At 39.1% G+C, this 18334-nt stretch overlaps 1 protein-coding gene across 3 annotated transcripts in view; it reads left to right on the forward strand.

Annotated features, from left to right (window-relative positions):
• Window positions 1-296: 296 nt before the first annotated feature.
• Window positions 297-18334, forward strand: part of TANK (TRAF family member associated NFKB activator) — a 29139-nt gene continuing 11101 nt past the window's right edge. For 2 of the 3 annotated variants that reach the window (XM_064514845.1, XM_064514844.1), the window contains exons 1-6: window positions 297-400; window positions 1018-1151; window positions 4933-5079; window positions 8355-8463; window positions 9319-9431; window positions 17461-17640. In XM_064514845.1, coding sequence (XP_064370915.1) covers window positions 4981-5079; window positions 8355-8463; window positions 9319-9431; window positions 17461-17640 — 501 coding nt within the window. In that variant the 5' untranslated portion in view covers window positions 297-400; window positions 1018-1151; window positions 4933-4980. The remainder of the gene's footprint in view (window positions 401-1017; window positions 1152-4932; window positions 5080-8354; window positions 8464-9318; window positions 9432-17460; window positions 17641-18334) is intronic. The other variant, XM_064514847.1, reaches the window with a different exon arrangement.

Here is an 18334-nt window from a genome sequence, read left to right on the forward strand (position 1 = left end):
CGCTAGGTACAAGAGGTATAGTCACGTTATGAATGCAAGCATTTTTATTTACAAGGATCACACGCAGACTCATGAAAAGCCTCGAACAGGAGGGGGGCACTGGCAGCCGCGCAGGGCGCCTTCGCGACGGGACCGAGGCGCAGACCCTGCCTGCGAAGCCCCGGGCGGGGACGGAGGGGCAGCTCGGCCTCGCCCCCCGGCGGGGCGCAGCGGCAGGCGGGGGCGCAGGGGCGCAAGGCGGCCGCTGCCCGTGGCGGAAGGGCAGCGCGGCGCCCGGCGCGCCCCGTGACACGGCGGGCGGGGGGGGGGGGAGCGGCACGACAGGAAGTCGGTTCTGGTTCCTGGGTTAAGGTGCCGGGGCAGGAGCGGGGCTCCGCGCCGGGGCCTCCGCCAGGCGCTCGTAAGTCCAAGCCGCTTTTGAAAGCGCTCCGCTGCCTTCCGCGGGGAGCGGCGGGCGCCCGGCTGGGGGCGGCAGCGCGGGTCGCGGCGCCCGGCCGCGGGCTCCCCCGGCCGGCCCGGCCCGGCCCGGCCCGGCCCTGCCCTGGGCTCTTCCGTCCTTCCGCCGGCGGCTCCTGGGGATGCGCGTCTCCACGCGGCCCCGCTGTGCCCGGCGCGGGGAGCGGGCGGGGGCGCGGAGGCTGCGCGCGGAGCGTGCTGCGCCTCGCGGCGGGGGGCGCGGCGGGACCGCGGGAGCAGGCGGAGCGCGCAGCCGGCCCGCTCCGCGGTGGCGATGGCCCGCGGCTGCGGCGAGCGAGGTACAGAGAGTTGCCGCTGCTTTCCCGGCCTGGGGCGGGGGGGTTAAGCCCTCGCAACAGCCACCACCTCTCTCTCAGGGCCCGGAGGCTCTGTGTGCTCTGAACTTTAACGCTGTTGTGGCGTGAGCGGCTCTCAGGGGGTGTCTGACCCTTTTCGCAGTAGTGCAGAGCAGGAATGATTTTGCCCATCACGAGAAAAAAAAAAAAAGCCCATGGAAAGTGCAGTGAGCGCTCTGTCTCTCACAAATGATCACTTCAACAGGTTTCCTGTTCCCAAGCTGGTGGCAGTGTAACTTGCAAAATATTTCCACTGAAGAAACTGCTTTGAAAGCAGAAATATGTAGAGATGTACTTGCTTCTGGATGGCATCAGTATTCTCAGGTGAACCTACACGAGGTAGGCATGTGTATTGTGAATTAATTTGTATATACATGATTAGCTAAACCCTTTTTTTCAGAATTTAGGGCATTTCCTGCAGCACCCTGAAAACTCACAGTGTGTCTTCTCAGTGATCGGAGGTGCTGGGATTCCCGGACGTCCGGGGCAGAGTGTTGCTAATCTTTGTACTGGGGCTTTGTTGGCATTTGAAAAATCTCCCAGAAAATTTGTATTACTGCTGCTGTATTTTTTTCCCTCCTATATCAATAAAATGCTTTTCATTTGAAACCGGCATTTTAAGAGCATCTGCAGGTTTCATTTGGTTTGTTTATTGAAAAGTTTATCTCAAAGCATGTGCTATACCCAAGCGTGTTCCAGTATTTCCAGTATATCTTTACTCACAGATGAAATTCGAGTTCTCATTGCCATAGCTCTGGCAACACAACCCTCAACGCTCTTCGCATTTACAGGACTCTCTCATCAAACTCTGGAGCTACTCTCTCTCTCTAATTCTGCCCTTGTTACAACGAATACACTATTTTGTAGTGCTGAATCGGTACCGACTATATATCACTGCTAATAATTAGGAAAGGCTTTTGAGGATCTACTGAACATCTAGAATGTCAGTTGCTCAAGATTAGAGCTGTGAACTTTTGGGCTGAAGATGTTCCAGTTGCTGTATCGATGCAGCATAACCCAGCTTGGTTAGATTAGTGTGGATATATGTTTTGGGGGGTTTGGGGTGTTCCCCCCTGCCAACTGAATGTGGGGAGCAGAGTTAATGAAAGGAACAGTTGGCAATTTCCCTGAAAAAAGTTGATGCCTATGGAGGAGAAGCAGGAGAAGGCACCAGTTTGTTCTAATTGCCAGGAGTTCTGGACATGAGATTACTGCTTCTTATGTTATCTATTCGTTCCAGCAGTAGGCAACTCGGGGTGTCACTACGGAGTAGTTTAATCCAATCTAAATCTAGGCTGCTGCAGTCCTGCCCACAGCCAGTCAGTCGCATGTTCCCGCTGCCTCCTTGTGTTGGTAGTAGTGCTCCAGCAGCCTTGCAGTGAGCTAGCGCCAGCTTAACTCTTTTCGAGAGGGTGGGGAGTTCCTTCTCTGACACAACTCGCAGAGTAGCATATAAATGCTAACACTGATACAAGCAGACGGTAAAAATCCATGGCCAGGGATGGAGAAAGGCAGGAAGTAAGTATCCATTTCTGTGGCAATGCAGACCTAACTCACATTACATAACCGTGACTTCATGTTAAAATTTCAAAGCTAACGCTGCCAGCAAAAACAGGGGTTCTGCTGCCGTTTGCTCGTGTCTTCTGCTCCTGTGCTTGCTCCCTTGTAATGACATAGGAGCTGGTGTGATCATGCAGCATGAAGTAGTCCACTGAACTGATCTACATTATAACTAACACAGCAAAAGTACCTTTAGCATCTACTTAAGCTGGATTGGTTCACTGATACGGTTTACAGTAAAGCTGCTGGTGCTGGAAGGGGGAGAGGAGGTGGAAGCAGAAATGAGTGTCTAGAGTATAGGTGAATGCAGGACCAATTCTTCAAGTAACAGTTCCATCTTAAAGTGTCCAGCTGCACTAATTATGAGTTTCATTGCCCCTTTCTTACTACATGAAATCTGAATTTTAGAGAGGTACCAGTAAACTAATATTTGCTGGGGGGGGGGGGGTCCTCAAACTTGGACTATACTCAAACGTTCTTATTCTTACATACCAAGTAGAAAAGCAGGCGTAGGGTATAGCAAAAATAATTGATCCTACCTGCTGTCCTGACAAGGGCTGCTCTTTGTTGATACTCCCAGTCCCAGTCAGTAAAGAAAAGGCTGGAAGTTAGGGATAAATTTTAAGTACTAATTTTCAAATTGAGATTTTAATTTAAAATAGCTTCATTTCCTATGGAGTATGAATCATGTGGAGCTGAACTCCATTCCCTCTACTAGAAGCTGAACATCATCTTTTAAATCCCATCACACTCAATATTTGAAGTTACCTTCTGTACGTGCAGGACATTACAGTTTATTACATAAACCGTTACAAGTTAAGTGTCTTCTGGAGAATTTTGGATAAGTACAAAATCAAGTTTGGTGCTCTGCAAGTTTTTAAGGAATATGAGAGCACACTTTTAAGTCATTTTCAGCAATAACAATAGTCTTCCTAAGTTTAGTAGCCCCTCATGCAGCCAATTGTAGTATCTTTCCTTATTCCTTGAACTACATGAAACAGTCCTTCATTTGAAATTGAAAGGAAACCTACCCACTTATTTAAAGATGTGCCCCAGATATTAGAGTGAATATTCCAGGAGGGATACTTTTCAAGGGGGAGAAGTAGTTTGCATTACTAATGATGCTTTGAGACAGTAAGCATCGACCTGAGATTATAAATGACTAAAGTGGTGTTCAGAAAACAAAAACCTTTCATGTGAAATGGTGGTGGGCTTTAAGACAAAATTTATAAACTTGGATTTCAGTAATACTTGTTATGCAGAAGGATTCATTCCTAAGTGTTTCCAAGCTGTTACAGAATTCGCTTTGCCACTAAGAAATGCAGCCGTATTGGAGCTGAGAGGCAATTGCTTTTGCAGTGTACACACTTCATTAAATAAAGTTAGTAGGACAAAGAGCTGTGACATCCATACAGTAGTCTGTTGTACCTTCTAGGAAAGTCAAACTACCTTTCTGTATTAAGAGTCTATGATGTGGAAAATATTCAAGAGCAAGAAAAAGTGAACAAAAGCTTAAAGGTGTGATCCAATTTTTGTCAAGGTCCAAAAGCAAGTTTACTTGCCGTGGCTTATACTCTTCTCATCCATTTTCTTTAGTAAAATCTGTAGTTTATCCATGATCCCAGAAGACAGTGATAAAAGATAGTGCTGTCCATGTTATATATCATGAGGTAACCATGCTTTAAAAATTAGGAGAGCAGATGTGAATTACTGGTCTATATTTTTTTCTTACTGCTGGTCCTTTTTTGCTTTTATTTGAGATTTCACTCACCTATCCTCTGCTATATTTACATTATGGTAAATTTTAATCTTAAAATTCATGTCATGTATTATACTAGAAGCAAAGGACCGGTGGTTGCAAAGTTCATTCTGCCTTGAAATCTGTGACCAGTTAATATTGGCCTAGTCTTATGTGTCAGTGTTGATGAGCTGTAGTTTCAGCAGCTGATACTGAAATTGTTTAGAAAGTGTAAAAATTTGAGAGTATTGTGTGAAAAAAACCTCTAAGTCTCAGTAGTTTTTACTAGTTAGTATTCAAGATTTGTAGAAGTTTTAACTCACCTTGCAGTGTTTCTTGTATTGCTGTTTTCAAATATGGCATAGAATAGGATAGGTTCATGTGACCTAATGTTATTGGGCTTTTATCTTTTTATTCGGTTTAATACTAAAAGCTGAGATTATCATTAATTCTTTCTGTTACTTTACAATTGAGTAATCAACATCTTAAAATTAGGAAGCTGGCGCTATGTGGTGACATACACCAGTTACAGATGTCAGTCCTCAAACACTGTAATTACAATACAGTTAAGTTGGACTATGCTTGTACATCCAGACTTTGATTCAAATTTAAGCTGCTTTTCTTTAGTTTTTGTTTAAACCTATGCCAGCACATACCATTAAATGTTGATGTGAGCAGAGCTATAGTTGAAATTATTGTGCAAGTTAATGCTCAAACACACTGGACATATCACTTGAGTTTGATATTAATGGAAGTCATATTTTTATATATGTTTTTAGTTACATCTTTTTCTTAGCTTTCTCTCTTCTGATTACTTTTCAGGTCTGTTAACTTGACCATCTTTTCAGTGATGAAACAACATTGGGAATTATGGATAAAAACATTGGAGAGCAGCTTAACAAAGCTTATGAAGCCTATCGACAGGCATGCATGGATAGGGACCATGCTGTGAAAGAACTACAGCTAAAAGTATGTGTTGGGTTCTGAACTGTATTTTTAAAGCTGACCTTTCCATGGAGAATTGTGGTAAATGTAGATTTCAGTTTCACTTTAGCTACACGCACTTTAGTGCATCTGTTAAAGTTGGAAATCGCAGTTATGAAACCAGGCCAGTATACTGCAGAGTAACTCATTAAGGTGCAAAGAAGTAGGTGGGTTTCAGGTTTTTGACCTTTATTTTTTTCTGTGGCTTTAAAGGTGAGAAAAGTGTTATCTGTTGTGGAGGGTTAGTGAAATCTTTTAATGTAAATAGCAAAGATCAATTCACAAGTCCTCCAACTTTAATGAAGTACATTTTGAAAGTTAATTTGCTTTATTCCAAAGTTACTTTTAAAGTTATTGATGTAGATAGCTGAATTACGTTAAGGTATTAAATAGCTTAAATTAAGTCATTTTGTGTTAATAGGAGGATATGTCCTATGAATTAAGTTACCTGATGTAAGGAGCAAAGGCTCTCATATGTTAAGCACCATGCAAACTATTAGGACAAGAGAGTTTGTGTCTTGAACAGCAAACTCATCTTAAAACGATCAGGATAAGTACTGATTTTTAAAAATCATGTATAGAATTACTCTTTAATAACAAATTAACAGAAGCAGATTCTGGAGGCATCCTGAACAGTAAGGAGCACTTCTGAATTTTTACTTTTTTACTTCTGTAAAAACCATTACTTCAGCCACAAACTCTTCTAGAGCTTCCTGTCATGTATGTAGGCCAGCATAGTGCAAAGCTATCAGTTTTGGGCTTTGCAATACTGATTTTATTGTGCATATTCTGCTCAGCAGTGGAACCTTTGTTATTTTACAGGAGGATTTGAATATTCTTAATGCTACAGGATTTTTAGAAGCTTCAGTAGAACTCCTAGCCTGGGACTTTATTCAAAGGCAGATGAACCATACTCCGTGTGAAGTTATGAAAGCATCGGTAGAAGTGGGAATAGGGAAAGGTCTGCTAGAGAATATTCTCAAATCTGAATACAATCTTCCCATCCTCCTGTTGCGAAACAAATGAGCTAAGGCACTGCACAACAGGTCTGCCGTGAGTACTGTGTGCAGTCACTGCTGGGCAGTCTTATCTACGTTCATAGTCTGTTGCTGCAGTGCTGATCCAAATCCGTTTCTGTAGAGTTTTCCATACTTGACAAGCGCAAGTAGCATGTCAGATACATTTTGTGCTGAAATTGCAACTAACTTAACAAGAGGCAGCTCATATTAGAATGTCTAAGAATCCATTAAATTCTGTCTCTTATGATGAGCAATTAATTATTTAAAGGAAAACCAGTCAAGCTAATACTTCTGGGGCATCTAGCAGTACATGAAAGAAATATCTGCCCTCAAAACAAACATCAAATACCAGGTCAGGAGTTCTAAAGTCCACAGAAGAAAACCAGAAAAGTGGATGAGATACGAATGTTGTTAAAGGAACTAAATGTTTGCAAGATTTCTCTCTGCATTTCCTCTTACTGAGAAATTAAAAACAAAAGCAGAGCTCTCATAAAGGATTACTACCAGTTCAAATCTGTGTCCTAATCAAACTTTCAGCAGTTGGATTCTGTGACTTCAGAAGAGAACAGAAGTATTTTCTCAGGAACAGTTGATGGTGTAATAAGTTGTTTGTGGGTTTTTTTGTTTGTTTGCTTTTTTTTTCTTCATAAGCAAACTCACGGTTTCTGAGTGACCTTTGTACAGTGCTTTGCTCTAGCAGCTTCCTCTGTTCATTATGTGGCCTTCGCACTTTGTTGGATTGTCCACCATTCTGTTGTTAACAGTTTACTACTTAAGTTACCGATAGGCCACTTGTTTTGCCAGTCTCTAGAGCTGGGAGCCATGTCAAGCACACAGAAGCCAGAGTCATCTCGGCCAGATGGTGTTTGATACAGATGGATGGTTGGTTGTCATGCAGATCTTCTAGTTGGTAACTTGTTGCTGCCATCTGACTCAAGGAATAATTTGTGCACACTGGCTGTCAAAAGCATCTTCTCTTCTGTCTGTTTTAGCTGTCATGTCTGTGCTCTGTACAGAAGTGTTGACAAGACATTGCTGTTGTACATTTTCAATTTGGTTCTCAGTGATTTTTCTGCTTCATGAGGTCTCTTATAGCTGCTGGAGTGTACTGCTCTTTGATCACTTTTTTTTTTTTTTTTTTAAGAACTCTCACAGTACATCTACTACCTGGCCTTTTAAAATAAACTTTGGTTTTAGATTTATTCTGCATACTCTACAGAAAAGCACATGCTTGTGGGGAGAGAAGGGAATTTAAATGTAATTGAGATTCGGAATTAAACAGCAGTAAAGATAAGCTTGGAGTAGAAGAGTAATGCTTGGTCTTGTCCCAAATCTTGATCTACTCAGTAATAGATATATTCCTAATTTCATAAAAATTCAATGCATTCTTGTATGTTTCCTTGATGAAATTTCACAAGTTTTCTTGCTTGTTTTTAGCACTGCTGTAACTGCAACATTAAAGATGTGCTAATGAAATAATAGTTTTTGAATATTAGCATCTTCTTGCCACTTGACCATTTGTTCAATTAACTGGCTGTCTGATAATATTTGCACATTCCAGTGATATATGAGCAGTCTTATTAGGCTCTGTATGGCCTGACTATAGCACAAGATGGAGTACAATTCGATGAAAAATTCAGCTGATCAGCTACTCTTTTTCTCTGCTTGCTTGCCTTCCCTCCTATCTTCTTGGTTTGAAAAAATCAACTGTACTAGATTCAGAGGAACAGGCAAAACTCTGTACATAGGTAATTAAAGTTACTGAAAACAATAATGTTGCTTTATATCCTACAACAGTTTTTTTCTAATTTAAAATAAATTTCTACTTTTTTTAATCTACTTTTATTTGTTAGAAAGAGTGGAGGAAGAAATTTACATCTTTCTATAGATAAACTAACTGACCAGCACTCAGAAAAAGTAAATACTAAAATTAATTTTAGACCTGGCATGTTCTATGGCTATGAAGGAAGATGCCTATACTGAAAAAGTTATCCTACGCTTTACAGCTGTCATAGTTAAAACACAGTTACTGAAAATCAGGATTTATTTGCTATAACACCTTTCCTAATCAGTTCAGTCTCAACAGTACAGACTTGCTAAAAGTGATGGTAGTTGGGTTTACATGGACAGGCCCACAACTACAATCGTGTTTAAAATCAAAGCTGATGACCTGTATATGCTAAATCTGAGGCCCCTAGTCAAAACAAGATAAGATTAATGCTAATTGAATTATATTTGCAGACAGAAAACTACATACAGCAAATACGTGAACAGCAGGAACAGATAGAGCTTCAAAACAATGTTATTGCAAAATTGAAATCACAGTTAGCTGCTCTGAATGCTAATAGAGGTACGTACTCCAGTTTGTACATGCTATTTCTTTCTATGCTGTGTTGCACTGATAAATAGTTCTGACTTTGTTGCTTCAGTTTTTACAATAAACATCTCTCAAAGCAATGCCATACTTTTCTGTGAAAGCGAGAGTTAATACAAATATACGGTTTCAAACTGTATTTATAAAATGCAACACTTTCAAGATCTTTCTGCATCCTCCTCAAGAAGCAGTGATATTTTCTTCAGATGTAGAACCTGCTCACACTGAAGTCAAAAGTTATGTGAACATAGATAAAAAATAATTCACTATAATTAAAACAAAATTGTTTTATTTCAGTTTTACAGTTGTCTGTAAAGAGGTTTAGCTGATAGGTTGTTTTAGAAGTGAATGCTATGGATACATGTCTATTATGTTAGATGCTAACATGCTGTTGGGATGGTAATCTTACTGGATAACTAAAGCTTTATAAGCAGATAACTCTCTTTCAAATCAAATAGTCATTGATGGATATTTTTTCCACTCTTTGACTATTTGTATTTCACAAATAAGAGGAAAAAAAGTCGAAGTAACCATGTGTTAATCTGCCATACTCATTAAATATTTACTCACACTAGCCTAACACTCCTGGTTTTTGTAAATACTAGCAAAGTGGTTGGCTTATATTTTTAAGAATACATGTACATTCCTTATTGCTGAATTAGTCTTGCATTGTCTCTAAGCAGAGAATTGGGCTTCTCTTGCTTTTTTAATATGAAGAGTAACTAAAAGAAACTAAAGAAGTTAATATAAGTCCAGGTTCTTTTTAATTTGATTTTTTTTAGAATCTGGCTAGGGAAAATACAGTGACAATCAGCTGCTTTTTATTTTAAGGTAATGCGCATTCCTACATTCTGTTGCCTGAAGAAATTGAAACCTCCAACTTACCTTTCAGCCAGCTCTCTGAAAAACTGAACATAGCAAAGCAAAGAGAAAAACTCCTAAAGGTATGGTCGGTCACCTGCAGATGTTTAACGTAAGATCACATTTGTGCTGTGATTATACTCTGAGGATCTAAAGAGAGAAGTGAGGTTTCACTGGTACCTTTGAATTGCCCTTCTTCCAATGCAGGATTCCTACCTGAAGTGCATGAGAGTTGTGCCACGGTGGTCTGGTTAGTTGAAGTAATTAGTGTCTTTGATCCTTCCCAGTGCAATTGTTCTTTGGCCATCCAGCTCCCTAGAATAATTCTGAGGAACTTATTTGGAAAGCAGGAACTTATTTGCTTATTTATTTCTTAACCTGCCATAAATAGCAGCCAAAAAGGCGCTTCCTCTTTCTCTCAGAAGAGGTTCTCACATTGCAGCTACTGAGTGTATTTTTCCAAGAAGAAATGGAGAATCTGCTCCTATAAAGTAATGAGGTGGAAAGCGAACCTGTGCCTGTCTACTGCTCTGCAGGCACTGATGATACGTTTGCTGTTTAAACAGTCAGTTCTAATACTGTGCCTTTTCTTCTCCTCTTCACCTATTAGCCGAAATAACTCTGAGACTTTCACTACAGCCTGCTAAGAGCAGCAGGAATAATAAAGCAAGAGCGGAGAATAAATAGGAAATACCTTGAGTAAGTCTTGCATGTTCAACAGAGACAATGAAAAAGATGCACAAAGTTGCATTGTTCTTATCCCATGTCATGCTACTGTGTTTGTGGGTTCTGAATAAAAATATCCATGATAGTGACCCTGTAAAATCATCTTTAAAAGACCTATGTAAAATTAGCCATCAAATTAAAAATAGTTAATTTCAGGATTTGTTTCCTAAATGTGAGCTATGAACAAATGAATCATGCTGAATTCACAGAAATGCAGTATTTAATCAGAAGTGTTAATTGGAAAATAATTTTATTGAATTACAGATGCTTATTAACGATCTTGAAGGAATCTCACCTGAGATTAAATCCTTACAAAAACAAACACCTCAAACCTACTGTTACCAAAGATTTATGTACCCTCCTTTCTTTATTTAAAAAAAAAGTTTTTACATACTTCTTCCGTGTAGAGTCTAATCACATGATATAATTTCTTTCCTAGTCTTTGATTTATTTAGAGTACAAGACAGTTGAAAGGTTAATTCTTTGATGGAACATCTTTGCATATTTTTACATTTCTCTGCCTTGAATTGGATAATACTTACTTCTAACAGCTGTACACGGAGACCTGACCAAGCCTTATATTCCATACTCTTTTTTCTGAATGCTTGCTTAAGGACAACAGTTTTAAGTACCCTAATCGTATAATGAGTATGAGAAAGGAAGGCACGTTATCTACTCTTCTCATATGGGGAAACACTGAGAACTGATGTGATCTATACAGAACATTACAGGCAATGAATAAGAGGCAGAAATCATTATATTAATGATAATAATCATTATTATAAATTATTTGTATTTACTTGCATTTTGGTTTAGTCAGTTATTACGGTTGCTTCTCAGTAAAATGGCTTAAGCTTCAGCTAACCTGGAGAGAGCGGTACAAAGATGTCCAGGCAGCACAGCAGAGGTACACCAGCCATGGGCAGGTTATATGTGGAGATACACAGATGTCTATATACCTGAGTCCTCATTTTACTGAATAAACGGGGGGGAAGAGAATCATGTAACCTCAGCTTTCTTCTGAAGATGGTGGATAGTCAATTGTATCCTGATAAACACTTTATATGCTCACACACCCTTTATGGCAGCTGCCAATTTTAGCACTTTCTTAATGTAAAACTTGATATATGATGGGTAAGAAAATGCACTGCATGGAATGAATGCTTGGAACAAACTGGGAAAATAAACAAAACAACAGGACCAGATAGAGTTCATCTAAGAGTTCCCAAATGCCTTGTCTTTCTGAATACATGAACGAGGAGTCATCAAATAACTGGGGGACAGATTCAAAAAAAAGAAAAAAAACAAAAGGAGATGATTCTTCACATGACAGGTAGTCAAAAGTTTGAGTTTCTTCAAAGGAAAACTGGACAACTTCATGGAAGAGAAATCTGTCTGTTTCTAAATGCATAGAAACTACTGGCTAAGGAAGCCTGGGAATTTATTAAAGGATGTATCATGCATGCATTCTTGTACTCTTCCCTAAACATCTTCTTTTGGCCTCTGTTAGACCAAATATCCATCAGCCTGTCACTGACCCATTGTAGCTGTTCTTACATAAAAACAATTTATGAGATATTATGCCCATTTCCCTTTGTCTTATCACCTAAGTTACTTAGTAGTCTGGAATCCAGTTCAATCAATTACTGGCTTTTTTAGCGATTTGAGTTTGGAAGCTCTTTTAATATTCTGTTTGAAAACCTGTATTTTTCTAATCATATTCTATCCACATTCATCTCTAAAACAAATAATGTGTACAGCTATTGTCTTCCATTGCATTAAATACTTTATTCTGTTTCTCCAGTAAAACTTTCAGGCTTGCAAAATGTGTAATTCCAAATAGAAAATCATGATTACTGTCCTTAATTAAAATGTCATGTTTCTGTCTGTCCTTCCTTGAAACTTAGAATCTCTCTCATGACTGAGGTCTTTGGGTTTACCCATGCTTATTGGATTTAGCAAAACACAGTTTCCAAAAGGATTTCTCAGTGGACTGCACTTTGCCCTCCAGTAAAGTTAATGGAAATGTCAGATTGACTGTAATAGGTGTATGTGATCAAACCTTAACTTTCACAGGTTTGAAAAGGGGGGGGAGGGAGGGAGGGAGGGAGGGAGGGAGGGATGATAGGTTTTCTGTGTTTTCTAGCCTCGAAAACTTGGCCATGCTTCTGAATTTTAACTGCTGTTGTCAATTTTGTTGCCAGTGTATCCTGAAGTGTTTCCTTTGTTCACGTTCATATGCACTGATTTAAAGCATAAATAGAATCCTGTATGACTCTATCTGTGTATCTGCATTGTGCAAGTTTGCATGCTTTCTTTTGTACTTCTGACCTTTATGCTGGAATTTATGTATGAACAATACCACACGTAATCATTGTGCTTGCATGAGTTTTAAAGAATTAGCCTGGAAATGGTCTTGCCCTTACTGAAGTGGATTCATCAAAAGTGTTTGTATAATGTCTGTAGGATTAAATCCACAAAACTCCTTGACCCCGTCAATCTGGATATTTGTCAAAAAAGCTGTGGCAAGACGGTAACCTTCACAGAAAGAGGTGACTGAGCCAGACGATGGTTGGTTTGGTGGTCAGCACCAAAATATATACAAGATTATCAAATTTTTTAGTCCCCTGCTTGAGGAGACTGAAGGGCCTAAATTACTGCCTTCTCAAATGCTGTTTTTTTGAGTACTGCCTGGCTCGACTTTATTAACTAGGAAGAATGTGGATCCAGTTGTTTCAAAGCCAAAGCTGCCCAGCAAATAAAAAACCTTAATAAGCAAAATTAGACAATGTCAAGGAAAGCTGCTTCTGCATGCTGTTTTTAGTATAGAGTCATACATCTTGTCATCCTTGTAATCTCCATAAAACATGACACTCAAGTCAATATCTGCAACAGGAAAACATGTTCATAAGAACCTCAGTATTAAACATCATCCAGAGTTTATTGGTCAGACTTTCTTTTGCCGTGACAAAGGGAAAGAAGCTGTGTCAAGAATGAATGATGCATATGGCATATAAAATTGTTCATCCTACAATAAATTGGTAGGTCTTTCCCTGTGTAGAACATAGCAGAGGAATGGCAGATGCATAGAAGTCTTCTTTCTGTGCTCAAAATTGTGGTGCTAAAATGACTTAAGTAACTAGGAGTAGCTGCTGCAGCAGTCTAATGAGAGTTGAGTGTTCCAGTCAGTATCTGCATCTCTAGTGTCACTTTTGTTCCTATCTTCCATGCAAAGAAAGCTGTACTTTATGATTTTAGACTAGTTGACACTTCTGCGCATTTAGCTATTTTGTACCAATGACACTGTGTATACAGTACCATTAGTTAGGCCCTACTAACTGATCCAAGAAATTCTGGTATTGATAGAATAGCTTTTTTCTTATTGCTTCCTCTGTTTAGGCTCTCTCTACCTAAAAATAACGAAGAATGTGTGGTTAAGCTGTTAAAAGACATTACAGTTTATATTCCCAGAGACCACTTACAGTAGTTTGTTAGCTGAATAGTATTTTCCTTGAAACCATCTGAAAGCTTATCCCAGGAAGTCCCTGAAACAGGCCATTAAAGCACACTTTAAAAAAAAAATTCCTTTGCAACAATACAGTCTGGGGACTGACTGCCTGTGGAAAAGGAGCTGGGGTCTTGGTAGACAGCAAGCTGAGCATAAGCCAGCAGTGTGCCCTGGCAGGAAAAAAAGGCAACAGCCTCCAGGGCTATATTTACAGGAACACAGGCAGCAGAGCAAGGGAAATAGTTATTTGCCTCTATTCAGCACTCATCAGACTGCATCTAGAATACTACAGCCAGTTTTGGGCCCTCCAATGCAAGAAAGTCATTAATAAACTAGCATGAGTACAGCAGAGGACCCACCAAGATAGTCAGGAGCTAGAGTACATGTCCTATGAGAAGAGACTGAGGGACCTGCATTTTTTTTATCTTGGAGAAGAGAAGGCTTTGGGAGGAGCTATGAGCCACTTACCGATACCTACAAGGAAGTTATCAGGAGGACAGAGTCAGGCTCTTCCCATGCAGTGTGCATAAGTTGAAACAAGAGAGGTTCAGACTGGACATAAGGAAAAACTTTTCACCATGAGGACATCCAGGCATTGGAAAAGGTTGCCAAGAGAGGTAGTTCAGTCTCCATCCTCGGAGGTTTTCAAGACTAAACTGAATAATATGGTCTGATGTCATAGCCGACCTTGTTTTGAGCAGGAGGTTGAACTAGAGACCCTCTGAGGTCCCCTCCAACCTGAATTATGCTATTATTCCATAAGGCATCTCCAAAAGAAAAGGCATTGATCTGTTCATGATACAAATGTAACTTCTCTGCTAGTATCAGCACACTTAAAAGATCCATTGTGTGACCTGCTATGTTAACTGAGTAGGCATCACCTGTGTGACATAGCTGTCATGGCATTAGTTTTACAAACTTAAGCCAGTTTAAAAATGCTACCACATTGTGGAAACCACCCAAACTCAGTCAGCTTTAGAAACCATAACATCATCAAACTACAAAGGGCTGTATTATTGTTGGATCTCAAAAGGTTTAACAGTTTCTCCAATGTTATTCCTGGTGTGATGTCCTGACAGTATGCAAGAATTAAGACTTGCACCAGTATGCACTGATTTATCTTCTTTGCAACATGTTGTTTAACAGTAATTGCCGTGCTGGTACTTGGGTCTTCTCACAGTTGGCTCCAAAATGGTTTTCCTCATTGCTTTCTTAAATCTTGTCCCGACTTCCTGCAGGAGGAGGTAGGAGAAATGGAAGAGAACTACTGGAGGTTATTGTAGTGCACCCAGCTGCCTGAAAGATTTTGAAAGCCCACATGTTATGTGGAGCTGTGATAGTTCCAGATGGATAAATGTGTGCCGATCAATGCTGTATCACAGCCTCAATGAAAGATTTAATTTACTGTCCTGAAGATAAAGTTGTTCTTCAAGGGCAAGTGTTGTGTGTGACATAACCTTTTTCCTGGGTGTTTGGATTGCCAAGCATGTCATTTGCAAAAGAAAATATATGAAAAGCTATGCCCCATAAGGTTTTTAAATGAGACATGGAATTTGACCATGGTATGTTAGGGAACCCTACAACTGGATGATGGCTCTGTGGTGGCTTGGGGCCTGTGAACTCATGCCTTAAAATATTACTGCCTTTCCATTCCTGGAATGGCAAAGAGCAGTTCCCCATACCTATATCAGCACTCCCTGATAACCATTTTTGTTTCACTCTGCATGACCTGGATGGAGGAATAGGAGCTACTCATTTTTAACTATAGCTCAATGCATAAACTGAAGCAGTCATGAATTTAAGGGTTGCTACAAGCTTTCATGTTTCTTTTGTTCATGAAACAACACTGAAGTCTACTGTGTAGCTGCTATGATTTTATTATTATTCTCATACTACCTGGTGTTTCTCAGACCTTCTTTGTAGTCTTTAAAGAATGTGGAAAAGGTAAATAGTTATAAAATTATTTCCAGCCTTTCAGATCTTTTAAAAATACTTTTATCCATGCCTCTATCTCCTCTTAACCTAAATTGTTATTTTCTTCCCACTTCATTAGATATGTTTGTTTTTCTCGTTCCCTTATCATCATCAGATACTTCTTTGACTTGCTCTGAACTTTCTGTACCTCCCAGTACTGTGACTCTTCCTTGCACTCTTCTTGTCCCTTTTGAGAAAATAAAATTTAGCTGCTGTAGCATGTTACAGAAGTTGATGAATGTGTTCTTTAGCCCAAAAACTGCAGATGTCTTGTTCTTTTCAAAACTGTTCTTTTCAAATCTTTCTCTTTCTTTTCTCTTTTGCTGCATTTTTTTCTTCATCCACTTTCCTAAACTCTTGTCTACTGTGACACAGTACACAGATTCTGTGCTGGAAGAGGATGGGAAGTGTTTCATGGTCTGTCCTAGGACTACATATATGTTCCCCACAACACCTGCCAGCAGTGCAAAGCATGGAAGAAAGGTCCTCCAGCCTAATTAGTAAATGAATTAAGAAGTTATTAATGCCTAAAGCAGAAAGGAACAGCTTTAGATGCCTTGCCAATTCAAAGGTGGTTGAAAGAATGGGATATATAAGATCTGTAGCAATGGTGAGAGAGGAGTTTTGGTGAGATAGAAACATCTCATTTTCAGAGAAAGTTTGGAGAAGCCTCTAAAAAGAGGCTTATTCTGGATCCCTGAGATCCCACCCAAGTCCAGAGTTGCCTTGAAGCTCTTATCCTAAGCTGACTATTTAAAGTAATAATTGAAATTGAAGAGAAAACAATTCCTTCAAACCCTATTTCTGAGTTTGTTTATCCAGATAATATAACTTCTTGGGGCTAAACTGTTATGTCAGCTGCACATAAATACATGCTTAACCACTTGGTGTCTCTGTAGGTGGCTCTGGACTCATCCCTACATGGCTGCCATTGAGACATTTGGATATCTCAGTGATAATATCTCGCATAATTTAAAGTAGCCTCTACCTACCTGGATCCCCAAGTGCACCACCTCACCCACTCTAAGTCCCATTTGTAAATAAAACAAGTGCTTTTCCTGAAAAAGTATTCCTTTGCTTGTTCTTTCATCTTCATCTTGCCCTATATATCTACAGACTATCTTACTGCATTTCACTTACATTTCTTCTTGCAGAGTAAACTCTTTGGGCTTATTTCTCTTGCAGAGAAGCTTCAGGCCACTCTTTGTCACATTCAATATAGTTCAGTATCTGTGTTGTAAGAGATTTCATGAATTGACAATTTTAAGGTTTCATAGCTGCAGTTTTGTACCATAGGTTGTTTCTTGAAAATTATCCAGACTATCTGTGCACGTATTAAAAAAATTTGTTCCTTATATGCTTCTTCATTCCACCAAAAAGCCCACATATACAAAAAATCCACAAATTACCAGATGGATAGTTAAAATGGGGCCAGCCACTGCTTTTTATTTCATAAATCTTTATAGCATTGCAAATATTCTTGGGTCTGCTCCAAAATTAAGGTAGCTCAGAATATCAATTTCTTTAAATTGTTTTAGATTAATTGAAATTAATGAAATATTATCGTATATACTATACATACAATTTTTGATACATGAAATATGTGAATGTATATGCTATGCTAAGTGAATCAAGATAGTCTTCTTTATTTTTTATAAACACTAATATGACTTTCCTAAATTCAGAACATATAGTTGTTCTAAGTAATCATCTATGATCAGATACATAAATATGTAGCAGTAGAAGGCCTTTACTACCAGTTCAAAATTAATAATGTAGTAAATAAGACTGGCCCTTACTTATGTTGCAAAGGCTTAATTTAGCCTATTCTAGACTGCTGAATAGTGATATTCCTCAGCCTCAATTATATTAATTATACTGGTATTTCTAAAATTTTTTTCTAGGAACAGTTAGAAAATGAGAGCATTAAGCTGAAGCAAATTGAGGACAAAAACAATCAAAAGGAAAGGAAGCTTCTATTTATTATTTCTAACCAAGAAGATAAAATAAGAACTCTGAAAATCAAATTGAAAGAATTAAATGAAGCACAGAAGGGTATACAGATGCCAGTATATAAAACGGAGGTAAGATAAGAAACCAAATGGAGGTAAAATGAAAACCCAAAGTTTTGTAATTTTTTTTTCAAATATGTTTATACTAATTAATCTGATAAACAGATTTTAAATTTTAGCACTCTGAAGTTACCAGGAAATTGTTTAAGTATATAAAGCTTATAGGGAACACTGAACTATTAAATACATATTGGTTAGTTTGTGTGTTAATTATTTTTACGTTATGTTATTATAATGTTAAATAGTATTTGTGAAAACTCCAGATCAGCATTTCAGTTTTATAATTTTCAATCTGTAGTTTTCACCAACATTAAGTTGATTTTTTCCGTTTCCCTTGTATCCCATCTACTTTTGTCATAGAAGAGCATCCGGAGTGAACTGTACTTGTGGGATAGCTATAGTGCAGTCACAGGTGTGAATGTAATCATGTAAACATACTTCAGCTAGCTAAATTGAAGTGAATTTAGGTAAGAGTATGAGCAGAGCAACACATAGCTTGTAGCTATTGGACTTCCCAAGCATGTGCTTAACTTCTTGTGGCAGGCATTTGTAACCCATATTGCTCGTATACTTTAATCAGTAGCAACAGTAGAAATTTTAAAGCAGCTCAAATGTGTGTCTACACAAGCTGCAATCCCACTTTACTGCAAGGTAGACAAACTGTAGGCTGTAGGTCTGTGATTATAAACAATTTATCATTGAAATC

This window comes from Dromaius novaehollandiae, chromosome 7, assembly GCF_036370855.1.
Source record: "Dromaius novaehollandiae isolate bDroNov1 chromosome 7, bDroNov1.hap1, whole genome shotgun sequence".
In the NCBI taxonomy this organism is placed as follows: domain Eukaryota; kingdom Metazoa; phylum Chordata; class Aves; order Casuariiformes; family Dromaiidae; genus Dromaius; species Dromaius novaehollandiae.